This window comes from Dissoconium aciculare (assembly GCF_010015565.1).
Source record: "Dissoconium aciculare CBS 342.82 unplaced genomic scaffold K489scaffold_13, whole genome shotgun sequence".
Lineage (NCBI taxonomy): Eukaryota > Fungi > Ascomycota > Dothideomycetes > Mycosphaerellales > Dissoconiaceae > Dissoconium > Dissoconium aciculare.
In genome coordinates, this window is record NW_022984963.1 from 700,010 (window position 1) to 717,862 (window position 17,853).

Sequence of the window (17,853 nt, forward strand, 5' to 3'; positions counted from 1 at the left end):
CGTTGACGGGCGAAACGTAGCGGCCTTTGAGGGAATTCGCTCGGCACCATGGGTTGGAGCCCGTCAGGCGATACGCAGTGCCCACTAGTCAGTAGCGGCAACACAAGTGAGACAACTCTCTCCGACCTAACAGAGATACTTATCAGGTTCCACCGGCACTTGAACGAATCATATTGCAGTGGTTGCAATCCCCAAGTGACTTGGGCCATCGTTACAGGGGTCATGGACACACACTCTTTCGATTACTGCAAGTGATCATTACCGACCATGCATCGACGGTGTTGTCGCCACGTTGCACTGTCCTTTAGCCACTACCGTACAGTCGTTTAGGACATTGCTTTTCCAGCCGTCTTTGTTCGTTCGGCGATCATGCCCTGGTCGTCATTACGCTTATTCACCTGGGCACTTAGATCTTGAGCCCAGCAATGGCAACTGCTCGGGAATTTGCAATCAACATTATTGATACCATGGTCGATCTTCTGCGACAAAGAAAGTAATCCTCGACGAAGCCCAGGCTGAGCCTTGCGGCAAAGTTCAGCTCATGCACCGTGTTGCGACGCCAACGCCGCACGGCTCTCCTGTACTGTACAGTACGGGAATACTCACAAAGCTGGCGACTAATCGGAGTGCCTCGTCCGCTTTGTCCACTGCTTGTGCCATTCACCACATGACTCGATCTGGTTAATCTAGTTTCTGTTCTTTCGATGATCAATCGTGCGGCGGCGCAATGGGTGTACACTCGTGGCAATCCTTGTTCTGTTGAAAACGAGATCCCTGTCAGCAGGGGAATTTGGGGTGCAGCAATAGTTCTAAAGATTCCCTCACATTTCAACGGCAGATGTCGGTCCCGAGCTCATCATTTGATGCTGCACATGGGCGCAGCCGCCACACCTCTCTGGTATTCAGAAGCCAACTCGGGCATCTCTTCAGTGACCCTGACCATGAAAAGCTGAGAAGTGTTTCATGACGGCCCTCGACCTTGCTCCCTGCCAATTTTTCGCGTTGACCCGAACCAAATTACCACTTTTGTTCTAACCTAACATGATCTTGATATAATATTTACAAGACAAAACGGCGTGACCATTAGCTCTCCACACGGACTCGATTGTACAGGAGCACCACTTGTTCGCCCGCCTGTTGCCGCGGGCCAAAACGCTCCACTATCAAAGAGAAACTCACCAATGCAGCCAGAGGATCGTCTTGGTTCGCAAGCTCTAAGTTTGCCACCGATTGCAGAATGGTACGACGCAAGGACGACCACCGCCTTCGAGGCTCGTCCTACGACGCGAACTGAAGACCAAGCTGGGCAGCGTACAGCGACCGCTGAAGGGCATGTGGCCTATCATCGCCCGCGGGACTTGAACGGAGCGTTTGCCCACCCCGATAGCTTAGGCAATACGAATGTGGATCGTCACGCTCGCCCACAACAGTCATTTCCGACCCAGTTGACGGGACACGGGCTCCCTAAAGTCATGGGATTGCCCGAACACTCTGCTATGCCTCGAAGAGACTCCTCATTGGCCGGCTGGACCGTCACATCGCCCGGTCGAAGAGGCCAAGAAGGTCTTGCGGTACGGCCTGGCTATGAATCAATTCAATCCACCGGTGAGGAGGCGGATATGAGCGCAAGATATGGTAGAGACTGTGCTCGATACGCTGCAGCCTCTCACGGTCCGGAGGAGCATGACGATCGTATCAAGCAAGAGTATGAACGGGACCGTCAATCATTCGACCCTGTGAGCAGAAGTCCTCATCTGCCTCTCACACATGAATCTCTCGCAAACCGAGCGGATGATAGTCTTGGCAATCCAACAATCCTTCAGTATGTTCCTGGACTTCTACCTGCCGCAGCGGGCTATAAGAACAGGGGATACATCGGAGTGGAGATGATCAACGGGCAGAAGTTCCATATTTACGAAGGCGGACTATGCCTACCATACGAGGTTAATGGAGAGCGCGTGAATGAATGGTGGGGTTTGACGAAAGCCAACATTCCACGCAAGCGTCTCGCAACAGCCTGCGATCGCTGTCGCGAGAAGAAAGTAAGGTGCGAGCCCGGAGTTGGTGGATGCTTACAGTGTCAGAGGGTGAATTCAACGTGTCTACGGTAAGTTCTCCAGGTCTCTTACGCATAGGATCGTCCGCTTACAAGCCTTGTTCCTTAGAAACATGCCTCAGCATGATTCACCTGAGAGCTCAGCGAGGCAATAACACTTGTAGTTGGGGCTTGAGCAATAATGTGATACTATATCCATTGCTTCTCGCACTGTTTGAATCGTCATGGTATACACCGAGAACGAAGATCGCTCGTGTGACAACAGGTACATGAAATTTGTGACATATATGTTTGTGTGAAATTCAGCGAGATGATGTGATACAAATTGTGTAGAATCCCTCCTATCAGCGAAGACCTTGCGCTTATGTGAAGTACGGGCTGCGGACCAAGGGAGCACCGGATCAGTTCGCAGACAACTGTGTCTGGTGTACGGGTTATGATGTCTGTGAAGCATTTTGGTGGTGGTGGAATTCCCAAGAACAGCGCGGGGAACGACTTTCGATATGGTCGAAATCGAAGCGGAGCTCATTGTCGTCGTCTCCTGCCAGCAGCTTGACCTTCTGTCACTGTTGTTGACTCCTCGACCATGCGTTTCCCTCGCCTTGCATCGTTGTCTTTCCAAGTCGGGCAGCCCACATTAAAGACGTGCTCGAAGGAGAAATCTCCGGGTGCTTAGAGGGGTCTGGGCATGGCCCTGCAGTCTGCGGTGCTATCTGCGTCAAAATGTGATGAAAATTCTGCCATGAGATACAAACCTCGTCGATGCAATACACTTTTGGCTCAAGACCTCCAGGACAGCGAGCTGGCGGGTTCCTGGACTCTGCTTCAGGGCAAGGCTCTTCAACGTGGCAGTAATGTCCACAGAGTCGGAAGGTGTATTGGACAAAGGAGCACATTGCTTTGCGTTAAGTGCGTCGCTCTGGACTTCTCTCAAGACATGTGTTGGCCGGTCGACGAAGCTTGGTGATGTTGCATAAATGAATTAAAGGCTTAATTCCCTCGAGATGCCACTCATTAGGTGAGTCTGCAAATTGGGCGGACAATGACAAATAGATAATCTTCTACCGCTCGAGCCGAGCATTGGGCTCAGACAAGCATGTCGCGTCCGCCGTCCAGCATTGAGAATCCATGCTCCAATTCCAGGATGCGGCTCGTCCAGAGGGTGTGACGGGGTTCCTACACGTCTTTCCATTCATCCAGCCAGGGCATCTTGATGTTTGAACGCTTGTTGTGTACGAGGTTTAAACTTCCCAGATTCCATGTTGGTTCAGGGTCAAGGCACGCCAGCTCGTCATCGAGAATGCTCACAAAGCCGCCCACTTGGACGTTCTGTAAGCAGAGGCGGTTGCTCCATGCTGTTTCACTACGCATGCGATCTCCGAAGGGCAATTTTCTCCAAGCATCTATCCCTCGCGCCGCACTAGCTTTCAGATGAGCAGGGCTCAATCAAGTCTGATGCGGGGACGATTATCTCACGCAACGCCTGGAATTGGTAGCCCTGCATAAGGGTCATCCCCGCGTGGTGCACAGCCGCACGTGATGCACAGTCCGCTTTGAATGGACTCCAAATGAAGCATCAGCTTTGAACGCGTATAACTTCATCAATGAGGGACCAAATTGAACGAGCAGTGGCTTATTTGAAAGAACAAGACCAGCCGAATATCTCAGAGGCAGCCAGGCTGTTCTCCGTGGACCGATCGACTCTCAGCAAGCGATTCAATGGCGTGACAAATTCTCGAAGCTATAAACATGAGAACCAGCAAATATTGACAAAGGCGCAGGAGGGTGAGCTCGTCAAATACATCCAAAACCTCACTGCACGTGGTTTGCCACCTACTCCGGCCATGGTCCATACCTTTGTGCACGATATCAGTGGCCGCTACCCTGGAAAGAGCTGGATGGGACGCTTCCTAAGCAGGTGGAAGAATGACCTTGAATCACGGTATTTGAGGCCATTTGATGTAGCGAGGCAGAAGGCGGATAACTATGATGAATACAAGGCGTACTTCGACCTTATTGAACAGAAAATTGAACAATACAGCGTACAGCCTGCGAACATCTATAATATGGATGAGAAGGGCTTCCTTATTGGCTTCCTCTCGAAGGCGAAGAGAGTCTTCACGAAAGCGGCCGTACAGCAGAAGAAGCTCGTAGGCAATGTACAGGACGGTAGCCGCGAGTGGGTAACGACTGTAGCCTGTATCTGCGCTGACGGCGGCTGGATTCCACCTGCTCTAATTTATAAGGCCTCAACAGGTAATATTCAAGAGTCGTGGGTACAGGACTTCGGACACGAAGAGGCTTTCTTCGCGTCTTCGCCCAATGGCTGGACGGATAATCAACTCGGACTGGCGTGGCTCACTCAGGTATTTGACCGATATACGAAGGCGAAGGCTGGAAGGGCTTGGCGGCTGCTCTTCGTCGACGGACACGGTTCTCATATCAATATGGCCTTCTTACAATACTGCAGTGACAACCGGATACTAGTAGCAGTGTATCCACCTCATTCTACGCACCGTTTACAGCCATTAGACGTCGCGTTGTTCTCGCCGCTCGCAATTTACTACAGTCAAGAGCTGGACGTGTTTATAAGGGACTGCCAGGGCTTGAGCTCGATAACGAAGCGTGACTTCTTCCGGCTCTTCTGGCCGGCCTTTATTAAGGCCTTCTCCGTGGACAACGTGTGCTCTGCGTGGCGAAGGACCGGTATTCATCCATTTGACCCCTCCGAAGTCCTCCGGCCATTAGAACCACAGGCAGTTGCTACAGCCAGCCGACCGTGTTCTCAGGGCTCCAGTACCTCAATACTGTCTGCCTCTGACCTTCGGAAGGTAAGAGCGCTCTTCAAAGACGTGGTTCAAGAGGTATACGACGAGGATTCGAGGAAGAAAGCCGTTATTCTGCAAAATACACTACACGCCCTTCAAACTCAGAACGCGCTGCTTAAGGTTCAAAATGATAGCTTCAAAACAGCTCTTATTAATGAGAAGAAGAAGCGGAAGCGTGGGAAGGCGCTCTTCGAAGAAGTGAGGTCTCAGGATAATCAAGGGTCAACCTTCTTCTCGCCTCAGAAGATTATGACTGCTAAGCAGCTGCAGGTTCAAAAGGAAGCCGAAGCAGTGGCTGTAGCGGCTTCAAAAGCAGCTCAGAAGGAAGCCTCGAAGGCAGCGTTGCTAGCAAAGCAACATGAGCTGGAACAACGTCGTCTAGAGCGGAAGAAGCAGTCCGAGGTGAGGGCGGAGGAGGCTCGAAGCAAGGCAGCGGAGAAGCGCGCTCTCCAAGAGACGAAGGCGGCGGCAGTACAGCTTCAAACGACCCTTCTGCAGTCAGCGAAGAAGACTAAGGCTCGTCCGAAGCAGACGAAGCAGTCTGCGGTCGTGGCAATACCTGCTGCTCCTGCTGTAGCCCTCGAAGAGCCGGTATCCCTATCGGAGCCAGTTCTGGTGTCACAGCGGAGTGGCCGCGCCCTTCGGCGACCAAAGCATCTAGAGCAATATCACTTGGACAGCTAAATACATTCATTATAAACTGCGCCCTGTTCAAATTTGAGGTCATTTGAACCACTCGTTGTAAAGTTATTAATTATTGAAGTTGAGGGTGGAAAATGGCTGGAGGTGTGCATCACGTGCGGCTGTGCACCACGCGGGGATGACCCTTACCAGTGCTGAAACTTTCCCCGCCCAAAGGTCTGGGTTGTTGTGCAGATCCCAAAGAGACTACGGCGAATGGCCGCCGACCGTGTGACATGGCGAGGATTATTCGGGCTTCTGGAGATCGACCTTCCAAGGCATTGTTCCTTCTTTTCGGATTAGAAACATGACGGACTACGCGAAGGTTCGAGCTGCGCGCAACTCGATACCTCCGCGGGTAAATGATGACACAGCTGACGTGGATGAAGGCGTCATCTATATCCTCATTCGCGCTCCGCACCGGCAAAACAAGCTACTGCGACGCAGGCTGTTGTCTTGAGCATCCGCTGGACCACACGCTAATGGGTGCCTTTTTCTTTTTTTTTTTGCAACACCTTCCGTTCGAGTCGTCGCGCTTGCGCCATTGAAAAAAGCGATAGGCTTAAACGCAACAAGTAATTCATTTCACGATGTCCTCATACTAGGTTTCGCTCGATATCGAAGAGCCTATTTTGTGACATCAGCTGCCATAGCGCGCGCTCTGAAAGAGGTTAATTCGGCCTCATGTCCTACGAGACGAATATCAATGGGGATGCATGATCCTTGATCTTTACGATATCTGTATGGTCTCCTGGCCGTGCTGTAGCCGTCTATCTGTTGAGCGAGCAACCGTCAGCAACGATTTGATAAGGCCCATTCGTTGTTGTCACCACTCTCCAACACGTATGAGCAGGATGTCTGGACGCCTAGGGTGTCCATCGTCGTCAGAGCAATACGGACTGTTCAGAGTGCAACCAGAAAGATGTGAATCTCCCGATCAGAGCTGCGCAGAATGTGCCACCTGCGCTTCGACCCCAGATTTGCCTCTATATATCTCAAGAGACGACTTCGCGATGGTATTTTGTTGATCGCCCCGGATATGAGAATAACACATGTGGCCTGTGCCTGGCTCGTGCCTGAATGCGAATGGCCTTGTACTCAAGCCACCGAACTGCCACACTGCTTCCAGACTCTGAGGTGCACTCGGCTGCTCAGTCTTGTCCTGCGTCATATCCTTAAGCGAGATGGTGTATATCTCCACAATTTTTTCGCGATCTTCAAGTGGCGATGTTACCCAGACATTTGGAGGTGCATCGGGGCCCAGCCACACCCAGAGGACTCCACTCCGACGGCAGCTGAACCAGATAAGAACCCTGGCTTTTGGTCGTCTCTTTGCTTGGCGGTGGCTGACTTATCAACAGCACATGACGGATTTGCGTATGGCTCCCGAAAAGCGACTGTTCCTAGGAATCCTGTCGCGCGTATGTGCCCTATGATCTTTCGACGCCATCTGTTCATCGGCAACATTTACCATCTGTTCCAATGTCACCGTCAGAGTTGACAACCTGCCGGATTGCCGAAAGCTATGACGCACATTTTCGGAGGGTGTCCCGATCGCTGTAGATCTGCCTCAACAATTGTATTCATTGTCCTCACAAACACCGAGCACTGAAGCCAGCCTCGGCTCATGCTAAATGACAACATACCTCAGGAACAGACCGGTCCCTTCTCACTGATAAGCGCTTGAATGACGATGTACCTCAAGCAGCGATCACCTGGTTCATACTGTGGAAAATTGAGCGTGCGATAATTTCTTGGCTTACAGATTGTATCGCTGAAACCGTATCGCTGAGACTGCACTGGAGTCAACACGAGACGAAAAAGCCGCAGAGCATGAGTCCATCTATGCTAGAGCCAGTGGCACAGAGCGAATCGAAAGCAAGTCTATTCAAGAGACTTGGGCTTGATGAACAAAATGGAGGCCACCGTCGTCTGTACACTATGATGAAGGTAAAACGCCACATTGTACTCAGCATGTGAATGTTCTTCACTGACCATGAACGCAGGAAGAAGCAAGCGAGGGTTGGCGTCGACTCACAATTGGGCCTCAATCCTTAATCCCTTCTCTTCGTGATGATCAGAATCTGAAGCCCCCACGCTATACTTTTGCACAGATTGACGAGATGGCAATGCGTGATGAACTCAAGCGCATTCATCGCGAAGCGAGTCCAGCGACAAGAATAATATATGACCTCGCGCAGGATCCTGACACTGATGGAGCGTATGGAAACTGGATTATCCGCTGGATGGTCTGGCACGTGTTCCGCTATCGTGACGAAAGGAACTCGAGACGGCAGATGTCTTCGTCACCTGCGAGTGCGAGCGGCACCTCCGGTGACGACACCAATTCTCAGCCCCTCGTTATGCCATCAGCTCTTGGATCCCTGGTCGACGAAGATCAAGAAGCAGGACTTAGATCTGGGCGACCGGAAAGCAATTCCAACAGCTTGCCTGTGCTCCAGCCGGGACACTCGGTCGAGCATTCTAGCACACTAGTTTCGGAAGATACAATAGAGGCTTTGCATGTGGACACTGCCGCACCATTACCAAAAAAACCTGCCTTCTGGGACCCTGTGCGAGCTGAGTATCGATAGCGACCTCGGGATGCACACGGACCATTCACTGCTTATTGCATCGCTAGACGGATGCTTCACCACAGGCCACCCCGTACGAGCCTTGCAGGGAGGACATTTCCCCTGCAATCACGATTTCATTTCACAATCAAGACACGGCATCATGATTCTAATGTCCCAAAAAGTCATCCCATAGCAGCGACTGGTTCGCGATATCTACGCCCAATACATGAAGGCAACATAATGTATATAGTAATAATAATTTCAGCACAAATACATGAAAAGAACACAAGCGTCAGTGGCCGTTCGTGGCCAGGCCAAAGCGCAATTCCATAAGCTGTTCTTCCCTTGCCATTTGAGATTGCGAAAGTCTTGATGGCCACAGGCAGCCAAGGTGCGTTTTCAGACCTTAGAATACAAATGAGGCAGCGCATTCTCATTGTTTTCAAGTGTGGCTACACAATTGTTCCCAATACAAGGGTCGCGAGCCCAGTCGTCGGTTCGATCGTATGGGGGGACTCGATGGCTCAATTTAAACGATGGAGATAAAATGTACCGCACAAAATGTGGAGATCGATATCTGAAGAGTCATTCTCGTGTCCCATCCGATTTGACGGATGCCTGGAAAGAGCTCGACGTGTCGCCCATGAGCGTCGCTGCAAGCATTTGTGTCACGTGACTTTTAGTTTAACGCGGTCTATCGCCAAAGCTGCACGGTATTGAAGATTCGCGGTGACGCTGCTTCAAGTGCCATGACGGGCAGTTTGCGCTCATACACCACCATCACCACCACCATCTCCAACAGTATCAACTCCCACTATTCTCGCCAGACCGCATCCGTCGCAAAAAAGAAATTTCTCAGCGGATCGCGATGTTGAGGTCTGACAGCTGGCAACGCTGTCATAATCGCTAGAAGGCTCGTCGTCGCGACGTCGTCGCCTCGAGACACGCGCGGCTTGCGGATCGCCTTTTGATACGGGAAATGCCGCTTCAAACATGCCTGATGATTCTGAACCGATTATTGCGCTCGTCGATACAGCGCAGTCGCAATATGCTATCCTCAAACAGAGAGTTGACCTGGACCTCGATTTCCCCAATCGATCGCTCAAGGGAAGCACGGAAATAACCATCACGCCGCTGGTCTCAGATGTACGGGAGATTCGATTACACTGCCGGCAATCTCGCCCTCTGGCGATTCAGATAGGAGGGATTGCTGCAAGGTGGGAATTGGATGATCCATACAGTCGGTTACGGGTTCCTCCAAAATCCAACATTGAACAGCATGGAATGATCAAGACGAGAATTGAGAAATATCTGCAGTCTACGCGAAATCCTGAATTGGTTATCGCGATACCTCCGAAGCTCAAAATCCAGGAATTGCAGCTGGACAACATTACCACTCTACCAGTCTATAATGACGTGCCGAGCCTTGAGAAGCAGGAAACGGACTTCATTGCCATTGCTGATGGTGCTGTAACACCAGGAGCGCAACAGCAGGGCCCCCAATTCGCTCCCATCAAAGTGACGATCGAGTTTGAGGTGGAACATTTCCGTGATGGCTTGCACTGGATTGGTTGTCACGATGGTGACCGACGATATCCCTACGTTTATTCCAAAGCCTCGCCGCTCTCTGGGAACACATCGTGCATATTCCCTTGTCTTGACGATACGTCCTCCCGGTGCACTTGGGAAATAGCCATCAGAACTCCGAGAACCTTAGGCGATGCGTTCAAGACAACAAAGCGAGATGTTCCTGCGAAGACCAAAACTGTTGGTACAAAATCGGATTCGAAGGCTGCCGAGCCCAATGTTAAATTAGATACGTCTCCAGCCGACGATTTTCTCATCGATCTTGGTCCAGAGGAGGCGGCGCTAGACCTCGCTGTGATTTGCGTTGGTGAGCTGTCCGATGACATCTCTGACCAAGAGGACGAATCCCGGCATACGCTTGTGTTTACGCTCAACGAGCCGGTAACGGCACGACATATCGCTTTTGCCGTCGGTCCGTTCGAACCCGTCGACCTTACCATGTTCCGTGCTACCGAAGATGAAGAAAAGCTCGGACAGACAGCTGTGAAGGTGGCCACTGGATACTGTCTACCAGGTCGTAGTGAGGAAGTCGAGAACACTTGCATGCCCACATGTCAAGCGATCGACTACTTAACCGCCAATTACGGCCGTTTTCCATTCACAAGTTACCAGACGCTTTTCGTGGATGATTTAGTGCAAGATACCGTGGACGCTGCGGGTCTTTCAATTTGCAGTGAGAGACTTCTGTTCCCACAGGAAATCATCGAGCCACTAGATAGACACACTCGAATTCTTGTTCGTGCCGTGGCGAACCAATGGAGCGGCGTCAATATAATTCCGAAGGCGCTCGAGGACACATGGGTCACTTCTGGAATAGCTGGTTTCATGACCGACTTATTCATGAAGAAGCTTGCCGGCAACAATGAGTATCGATGGCAGCAGAAGCTCGCTGCTGAGAAGGTCTATGAGCTAGACGTTGATCGGCCCTCCATCTGGCACCTGGGCCCCCTGCAACATCTTGATTCCTCGATCCGCGACTTTATTGACCTCAAATCTTCGCTCGTCCTCGGAATTCTCGACCGCCGACTCGTGAAATCCAGCGGGTCCACAGGAGTAACGCGAAGTATCAACAGGATTTTCCTAAATGCGAAGACCGGGTCACTCGTGAATTCAGAGCTCACCACCGAGGACTTCCAGAGAACTTGTGAAAAGTATGGCCACAACAAGCTTGAATCGTTTTTTAAACAATGGGTCAAGGGCGCAGGGTGTCCCATCTTTTCAGTTTCGCAAAGATTTAACAAGAAGAAGACAGTCGTAGAGATGACCATCACCCAGATGCAATTGCAGCGCGTCACGAAGCCTGCATTCGAGCCATCCAATTTCATGAGGGAAATCAAGGAATATGTGCAAGAGGTGTGGGCCCCAGAGATGCAGGCTGTCTTCACAGGTCCCATGACTATCCGTATCCACGAGGCCGATGGAACCCCTTACGAGCACATCGTCGAGATCCGAGAAGCTGTCACAAAATTGGAGATTCAATACAACACAAAGTACAAACGACTGAAGCGATCGAGAAGGCAGAAGGAACGCGCAATGGCTGACGGACCCACACACGGAGATGGCAGCGACGAACCGCTCCTCTACTCTCTGGGTGATGTTCTTGACTCTGCCCAAGATTTAAAGGATTGGAAACTCGCAGAGTGGAGCGCCGAAGACGAAGAACGAATGGGCCAAGAGAGCTATGAATGGATCCGCATGGATGCTGATTTCGAGTGGATCGGCAAGATTCATCTGTTCATGCCGTCACACATGTATATCTCACAGCTCCAACAGGATAGGGACCTGGTGGCGCAGTATGATTCCATGAAATTCATCCTGGGTATGGCGCCGCATCACGTTTCGCTCACTCTTATGGTTCGAACATTGATGGACACTCGCTATTTCCACGGTATTCGCGTCATGGCCGCGGAAGGCATCGCGATCCTTGCCAAGGACAAAGAAGGTGGCCACCAATTATCTGAAATTGGTCAGTACCAGTTGGAGAAGGCATTCTCTCACATGTTTTGCGATGAGGGTTCAGTCATGCCACGACCCAACGACTTCTCAAGCAGGGTAACTTTTCTCATTCAATGCGCCATCCCTCGAGCGATGGCGACTTTCCGCGACGCCGACAATAGAGTGCCACGCGCTCTGCAGCAATTTTTCGTCGACAAGCTCAAATTTAATGACAATTCTGAGAATCCGGTCTCTGATTGTCACTACGTCGCAACATTGATGAAGTGCCTGACCGAATCACTGGTGGTATCACATCGCGAGATCCAGCCGGCGTATGATTTCAGCTTCGGAGAAGAAGAGCCTGCCCTCGATGGGATGGACGTGGAGAATCCCGATGCTGATTTCGAGCAGACTGCAGTGGGAGAAATTGAGCGATACCGCCGCATTGACGAGTGGGTGGTCACTTATCAGAATATCTACTCGACGACCGCAATCGAGTGCTTGCAAAAGTTGACCAAGGCCGGGATCGTCAAAGACAAACGTATGGAGTTGCTGCAGTACACCCGGCCCAGCACGGCCGAGAACGTCCGACTGGCAGCTTTCCGTTGTCTCAACGAGATTGGCCTTTGTCGAAAAATGCCGGTACTGAAGCATCTTATCCACTCCATCGTGGATCATGCATCTCCCTACTTTCGGGATCGACTCACGCGCCTCTTCGGCGAAGCACTTGGTCATATCGCCCTGGATGATGTCGAACCTGTCAAGGCAGCGCCTCCTCCAACTACCGATGGATTAATTCTCGAACAGGACGTCGTCAACACGGTCACGCTGCAAGAGATTGATGCCGCTCGCAAAGCGAGTCCGGAAGGGGCGATCGCAACGCTCAAAACCACTCTCCCAGAAAGCGGAATCTTTCGAGATGCTCTCTGGTACGCTATAACATCGCCCGACATCACGATTGACGAAGTCGCCAACTTCTGTGATGTAGCAGCGTTGGTAGTCCAACCAGTGACTGCCGCCGTCGTCACTTTGAATTTGCCTCGGCCATACCGCTGTCGTCATGTGGGCAAAGGCAAGATGGAATTTTACCGTGAAGGAGCCTTCCTGTCAGAGCCAAGCCCACGCATTGGCCTGAGCGTCGAGGATTACGTCGAGCTCGAGGCCAACCATCTCCGGTATACTGGGCCTCTCTCTTCAGCAACGAAAAAGTACATCTCGGAGAAAAAGAATCAACAGTCGCAAATCGACAGCCTCAAGCTGAAGATTTCACAAACCAGCATGCAAGCACAACACGCGCAATCGCAGCCTGTCGCCGAGATGTCGCCGCCTCTTTCAGCTGTGCCGACGACTACAGAACGAACTGGATTCAAACTAAGTCTGGGCGGAGTGAAGCGCAAAATGTCAAACGACGTAACTCAAGAAACTCCGAAAGTAGTCAAACTAGGCAAACTTTCCACTCCGAAGAATCCCATGGCCAACCATCGCACAACATCCACCCCTACACCGCGGCCAATCGTAGATGCGCAGAACAGCGTCGTGGCAATACTTCGACTGCGTAATGAAAGCACAAGACGACGAGCGAAGGATATTCTTTTGGCAGCCCCGAAGCCTACGATCAAATCCGCCCCGAATGGATCAACGCCAGCATCATCGCAGGCTCGACCACCGCTACCACGTTCCAATACACCAAACGTCCCCAATCAACACCCTGCGTCACTTGCGCAGGCAAAGACATTCCAATCCCCGACGACCCAGCCAGCTAGCTCCTTCAGCCCTCCATCCAGCTTCGCCACGTCAAAAAATCAGGCTTCAACCAACCTTGGCGCGTTTCGATCTTACGGTTCAGCCGGCAAGGAGTCTCAGTCAAAAGCATCATCAGCAAATCCCATCAAATTTAGACCGAGCGCTCCAGGCACTGCGAGCCCGTCAAATGGCGCCATTCGTCCGCCGCCACCGTCCTCAAAGGCAGCAGAAGTCGGCTCTTCTGCAAATGACGAACCGCCGCCGCTGAAAAAGAAGTTCACCTTGAAGTTAGGTAAGAAGGGATAGGGTTTGCCAAATTAGCCTAGCGACATGAGTGTTGTACGCTCACCGATCCGCTTGCGTCGCGCTCGTGGAAGTTCTCTTGTAAAATGGTTGTTTTCTTCATTATTGTATTCCTTTGAGATGGGTTAAGCGAGGCGTTGGGGGTTTCTGGGTATATTGTTGTTCCTTGGCTAATGCTTCACCTGTCCACTGCAACAATCGTGTATAACTAAGCCCAACGGTACAATTGACTTGGTGCAGAACCTTTCATCTTCCGTTCCTTGGTTTGCGTACGTGATTCACGACTGGCTATCAGGGCAGGGTGGTCGTCCTTCAGAGATGCACTCGTTGAAGATGGGCCACAGGCGTCCCTCATTTCACTGCACTCACGCTTCGTAGCGTACCTTGTATCGAAAGTTAATGGCAAAAGCCGGGTCGCTGATTCCAATCTCTTCGCCATCTTCCACGAGCTCACTCAGCTTCTTAACGAGGTTTGGCTCGGTGGATTTTCGGAGACCCTCTGGGCTAGAGTAATAGAGAGACTTTTCGCCAGTGCGCAGATTTGGCTTCTTCAATTGTGCCTCGGGTCGTTCGGCGAAGCTTTCGATCAATTCGCCCAAGGTCTGTGACTTAGACACCAGGAGATCCTTGGGGAGATTGCCGCAGACGGGACAGTCAGGCTTGCGCTTGTGGCCGAATGTATAGGTGTAGACGCTGTTGTCGCCAGTGTAGAGCATGTAATTGTTCGGAGCTGGCGCATCTTCGTCGGTGGGATCATACTCGTCGGGATCGATGCCAGCGGGGACATTGGCAGGATTGGCCAAGAAAGGAGCCGTGTTGGTTGCGATTTTGAAAGCTTCGTTGCACGTCGAGGCAGCGACTATGGCGTTCGTAGATGCAATGGCAGGGATGATATTCTTCACCACACCTTGGGTCATGCTATAGGTCACACCTTGAATCCCGAATTCGCCAGCACGCTTGAGTGCGGTCTGATACAGCCAGGTGATGTGCTCTGGGTCGTCGGTGTCGAGGACAATATCCTTGCGTTCTTCTTCCCACTTAATGATGTGGGCCCATTCTATACAGTGCTGTGGCTGTCGTGGAATTGTTGCAAGGGTACAAAGTGGCACAGCGGCACGTGGTGCGTGCATATCAAGCTGACATTCTATGCAGGATGACATTGTTGGAATGATGACTCGCGATTGGCCTTTGAAGCCTTCAGTACCACCATCTATCAATGGTTTGAGAGAGTCTGGGTCGTTCCCATCGACCAGGCCTACCAGCGTTGCATTGATCCAGCGCCGAGCTTCGATTGAATCCAGGCCACAGACCACAATGTTGAATTGCATGTAGTAATCATCATCTTTGTCTTGGATTTTGCCAACATAGTAGTTGATCTTGCAAGCCGGGACTCTCTTCATGACAAATTCGGCCGCGACTTGTGCTTTGGGTTTGCCGACATCGCTTTGACGGAAAAGGAACTGTCGATTGAGGTTGCTGACGTCAATAGTGTCCATGTCAATGACGTCGATATTGGTGAAGCCTGACAATGCGAGGTTCTTGAGTATTTCGCAACCGAGACCTCCTGCTCCAATGACGAGTATCCGGAGATTGTCCAGATTTGTCAAGTTGGCCTCGCCGGGCACAAAGATGTCGGGATCTGTGAAGGCGCCGGGCCGACACAACACTCTGTCCAAGTGACGATATCGTGCACGTTTCTCGGCTTGAGCGGTCATGATGCGAGATGGTTGCCCGAGGTTTTTATGGTGCACACTGCTGCAATGATTTCTGCTTGATCAAGTGATTGGCAAGAATGACCCAGATGTGAAAAAGGTTGTCGTTGAATGAAGTGTCGTGAAGTACGTGCCCCACTGACGGAGTTGCCAGCCGGTGGCTTTCGATGCCGTCAATTTACAACCCTAACACGCCCCAGACCTGGGTCATATAACAACCCATTCGGAACATCGACATCTGTCGTGTGCATTGTTGAGGCTCGGTTTTGACCTGAGCCATGCTATGTGCTCGAAAGTATGGCAGGTCTTTCAGAGATCTCGGGAATTTTACGGCAAAATGAGAATCAGGAACTCGAGCTATCAGAGATTTCGACGCGCCAAATCGACGACATTGAGATTAGAAAACGCAACGCCCAGATCGTGTCGGTGCCAGTTTCGCGCGTCCGGGACCAACAACTTACACCTCAGGACTGCTTGACTATACTGCGTGGACAACCTGACGAGGCTTCGCTCATCGAGGTTATCCGGCGACTCACACATGCAAATGGCGAAACAATCTCGTTCAGCTTGTACTCACTTGGTCCCCTCCAAGCACAAATAATTGGTGCTCTGGTCGAAAACATCATCCCAGCTTTTTGGCCAACGTTGAGTTCGAGGAATCGTGATACCGTACTCCACTGCCTTGACAATGTGGCCGGCATCAATGCCATCTTTGCTCATATAGGTCGACTCAACCAATCATCAACGCGTACCAAAATTTCAGAGGGCGATGTGGATGTCCTCACGAACCTACTGAATATTGTGCAAAATCTGTTCAGAGATGACACTTTCGTGTTAAAAATCTGGGAGCATCTCTCTGAAGCTACTCCCGATTCTCTGAAATCGCATCTGGCATGGAAGAATTTCGTGACATTGGTCGGATCTGGGAAAATTCCTGCCACCATCGCACAAGCAGAGGACGTTTTAAAAGCTGCGGGTGGGAACAAGTCCCCGTCATGGCTGGCCTCGGGAGTTCATTTTTCTTCGCGACTCGGGCGAGCGATTGGTGCTCTACTCCTAGACTCCGTAGTACAGGCGGGAAACTCCCACACCGGTGTCGAGGCCGCCGCACAGCTGTTGGGCAAAGCATTCGGCATGAATTACACGACTCGGTTAGTGTCAGGCTTACTTTGGGTGATGTGTGATAGCTCAACCCTCGTTGGGATAAGGCGTAGGTGTTTCATCGCTCTCAACAAATCCATACCGGTCTCCAGGAAGCGACTCTACTTGGAAAGCATCGTACGATGGCTGTCCTCTGTTCTTGAAGATGACTCAAATAACGCATCTACTCCGAAGCGTGGCCAGCTAGAGACATCCACCGCGGTAGCTCTCTTGCGAGAGGTTCTGGCGGATGGCCAAGAATCGACGGCGTTGCTTGCCGACTTTTGCAGCGATGCTGCATTACTTGGCTCGGTGTCCTTTCGAGTGCGGCGAGTTTGCATTTGCACATTAGCAGATCTTGCGGACGACGAGTTAGAGCCACTCCTTGAGAAGCTCTTAAAAGTTTTCGGAGGCCATCTCTTCATCGAACATGCTGCGCTTCATCATCAAGAGTGTCTTGCCCAGATGATCTTGCTCACCGCCGGCTACCTACATCGTACATCGCCTATGTCAGTACTTGTCGCGGCTCGCTCTTCCGGTCACATGCAGGGCGTCAGTAATCGCCTGGAAAGTTCGAACCAGCGAGCAAGATGGCTTGGTATGGTGGTTGGCACTGCCATGTCGAGTAAAGTTGACAAGGCCGGCTCGAAAATGTCTTTTGGAACGGACGATATGCTCACCACGGAAGCCCAATGGTATTTTGATTTAATAGACATGGAAGACAAAGTCTATGAAATGGAAGATGTTTCTTCCCTTCTCAGGATGACTGATGGGGTTGGTGCAAAACGAGCTCGCCCCAAGATCGACCTCAAATCGGAAAAAATGCCAATATTGGATGGGAAGCCGGTCTTTGGTCCTGTTCGACCACCAGTCCCAGCACAAACAGAGATCGTTGGCGCCCAAGTTACAGAAGTGCTCGAGAACGACGAAGATGACGGTATACCAACATACGCTAAGCCAGACTCTGATCCAGAGGATAGTGACGAAGACGCGACTTTGGTGAAGCGAAACAAGCCGAGACCGCCTGTCTACATCAGAGATTTGATGACAATGCTTCGAGATGACAAAGACCCAGAGAAGTTTGGCTTAGCTGTGAAGCACGGTGCTAGCTTGATTCGAAGGAAGGCAAACTTCGGTCGTGAAGTGACGGACCACGCCGAAGAGATCGCTACAATCTTTTGTGGCCTTCAGGACCCCTTCGAAACGGAAGACTTTGATATGATGAAGTTACAAGGCCTGATCGCGGTGCTTCTCAGCGACGTACCCCATATGGCGCCCTGGTTGAGCAAACA

The 17,853-nt window shown here is 51.4% G+C and overlaps 5 protein-coding genes across 5 annotated transcripts; 4 read left to right on the plus strand and 1 right to left on the minus strand.

The window, feature by feature from the left end:
• The first annotated feature begins 1,067 nt into the window (after positions 1-1,067).
• K489DRAFT_70929 (uncharacterized protein) lies at positions 1,068-2,415 on the plus strand. Its single transcript, XM_033608857.1, has 2 exons — positions 1,068-2,107; positions 2,166-2,415. The coding sequence occupies exons 1-2, from the start codon at positions 1,182-1,184 to the stop codon at positions 2,209-2,211; spliced, it is 972 nt and encodes a 323-aa protein (XP_033456657.1). The 5' UTR covers positions 1,068-1,181; the 3' UTR covers positions 2,212-2,415.
• A 3,900-nt stretch (positions 2,416-6,315) lies between these two features.
• On the plus strand, positions 6,316-7,232 carry K489DRAFT_70935 (uncharacterized protein). Its single transcript, XM_033608858.1, has one exon. The coding sequence runs from the start codon at positions 6,518-6,520 to the stop codon at positions 7,064-7,066; it is 549 nt and encodes a 182-aa protein (XP_033456658.1). The 5' UTR covers positions 6,316-6,517; the 3' UTR covers positions 7,067-7,232.
• K489DRAFT_363210 (uncharacterized protein) lies at positions 6,997-8,418 on the plus strand. Its single transcript, XM_033602678.1, has 2 exons — positions 6,997-7,515; positions 7,572-8,418. The coding sequence occupies exons 1-2, from the start codon at positions 7,399-7,401 to the stop codon at positions 8,157-8,159; spliced, it is 705 nt and encodes a 234-aa protein (XP_033456659.1). The 5' UTR covers positions 6,997-7,398; the 3' UTR covers positions 8,160-8,418.
• Positions 8,419-9,134: 716 nt separating this feature from the next.
• Positions 9,135-13,712, plus strand: K489DRAFT_412924 (uncharacterized protein; the record flags this gene model as incomplete). The annotated part of the gene is made up of 1 exon (XM_033607987.1): positions 9,135-13,712. One exon carries the CDS (start codon positions 9,135-9,137, stop codon positions 13,710-13,712), a length of 4,578 nt encoding a protein of 1,525 aa, XP_033456660.1.
• Positions 13,713-14,074: 362 nt separating this feature from the next.
• On the minus strand, positions 14,075-16,141 carry K489DRAFT_390770 (uncharacterized protein; the record flags this gene model as incomplete). The annotated part of the gene is made up of 2 exons (XM_033606630.1): positions 14,075-15,479; positions 15,999-16,141. The coding sequence occupies 2 exons, from the start codon at positions 16,139-16,141 to the stop codon at positions 14,075-14,077; spliced, it is 1,548 nt and encodes a 515-aa protein (XP_033456661.1).
• Positions 16,142-17,853: the final 1,712 nt, after the last annotated feature.

Coding starts and splice junctions, on each gene's coding strand:
- K489DRAFT_70929 (XM_033608857.1), top strand. CDS start 1,182: ATGCAGCCAGAGGATCGTCTTGGTTCGCAAGCTCTAAGTTTGCCACCG. Junction 2,108..2,165: donor GTGAATTCAACGTGTCTACG/GTAAGTTCTCCA, acceptor CTTGTTCCTTAG/AAACATGCCTCAGCATGATT.
- K489DRAFT_70935 (XM_033608858.1), top strand. CDS start 6,518: ATGTGCCACCTGCGCTTCGACCCCAGATTTGCCTCTATATATCTCAAG.
- K489DRAFT_363210 (XM_033602678.1), top strand. CDS start 7,399: ATGAGTCCATCTATGCTAGAGCCAGTGGCACAGAGCGAATCGAAAGCA. Junction 7,516..7,571: donor GTCTGTACACTATGATGAAG/GTAAAACGCCAC, acceptor CCATGAACGCAG/GAAGAAGCAAGCGAGGGTTG.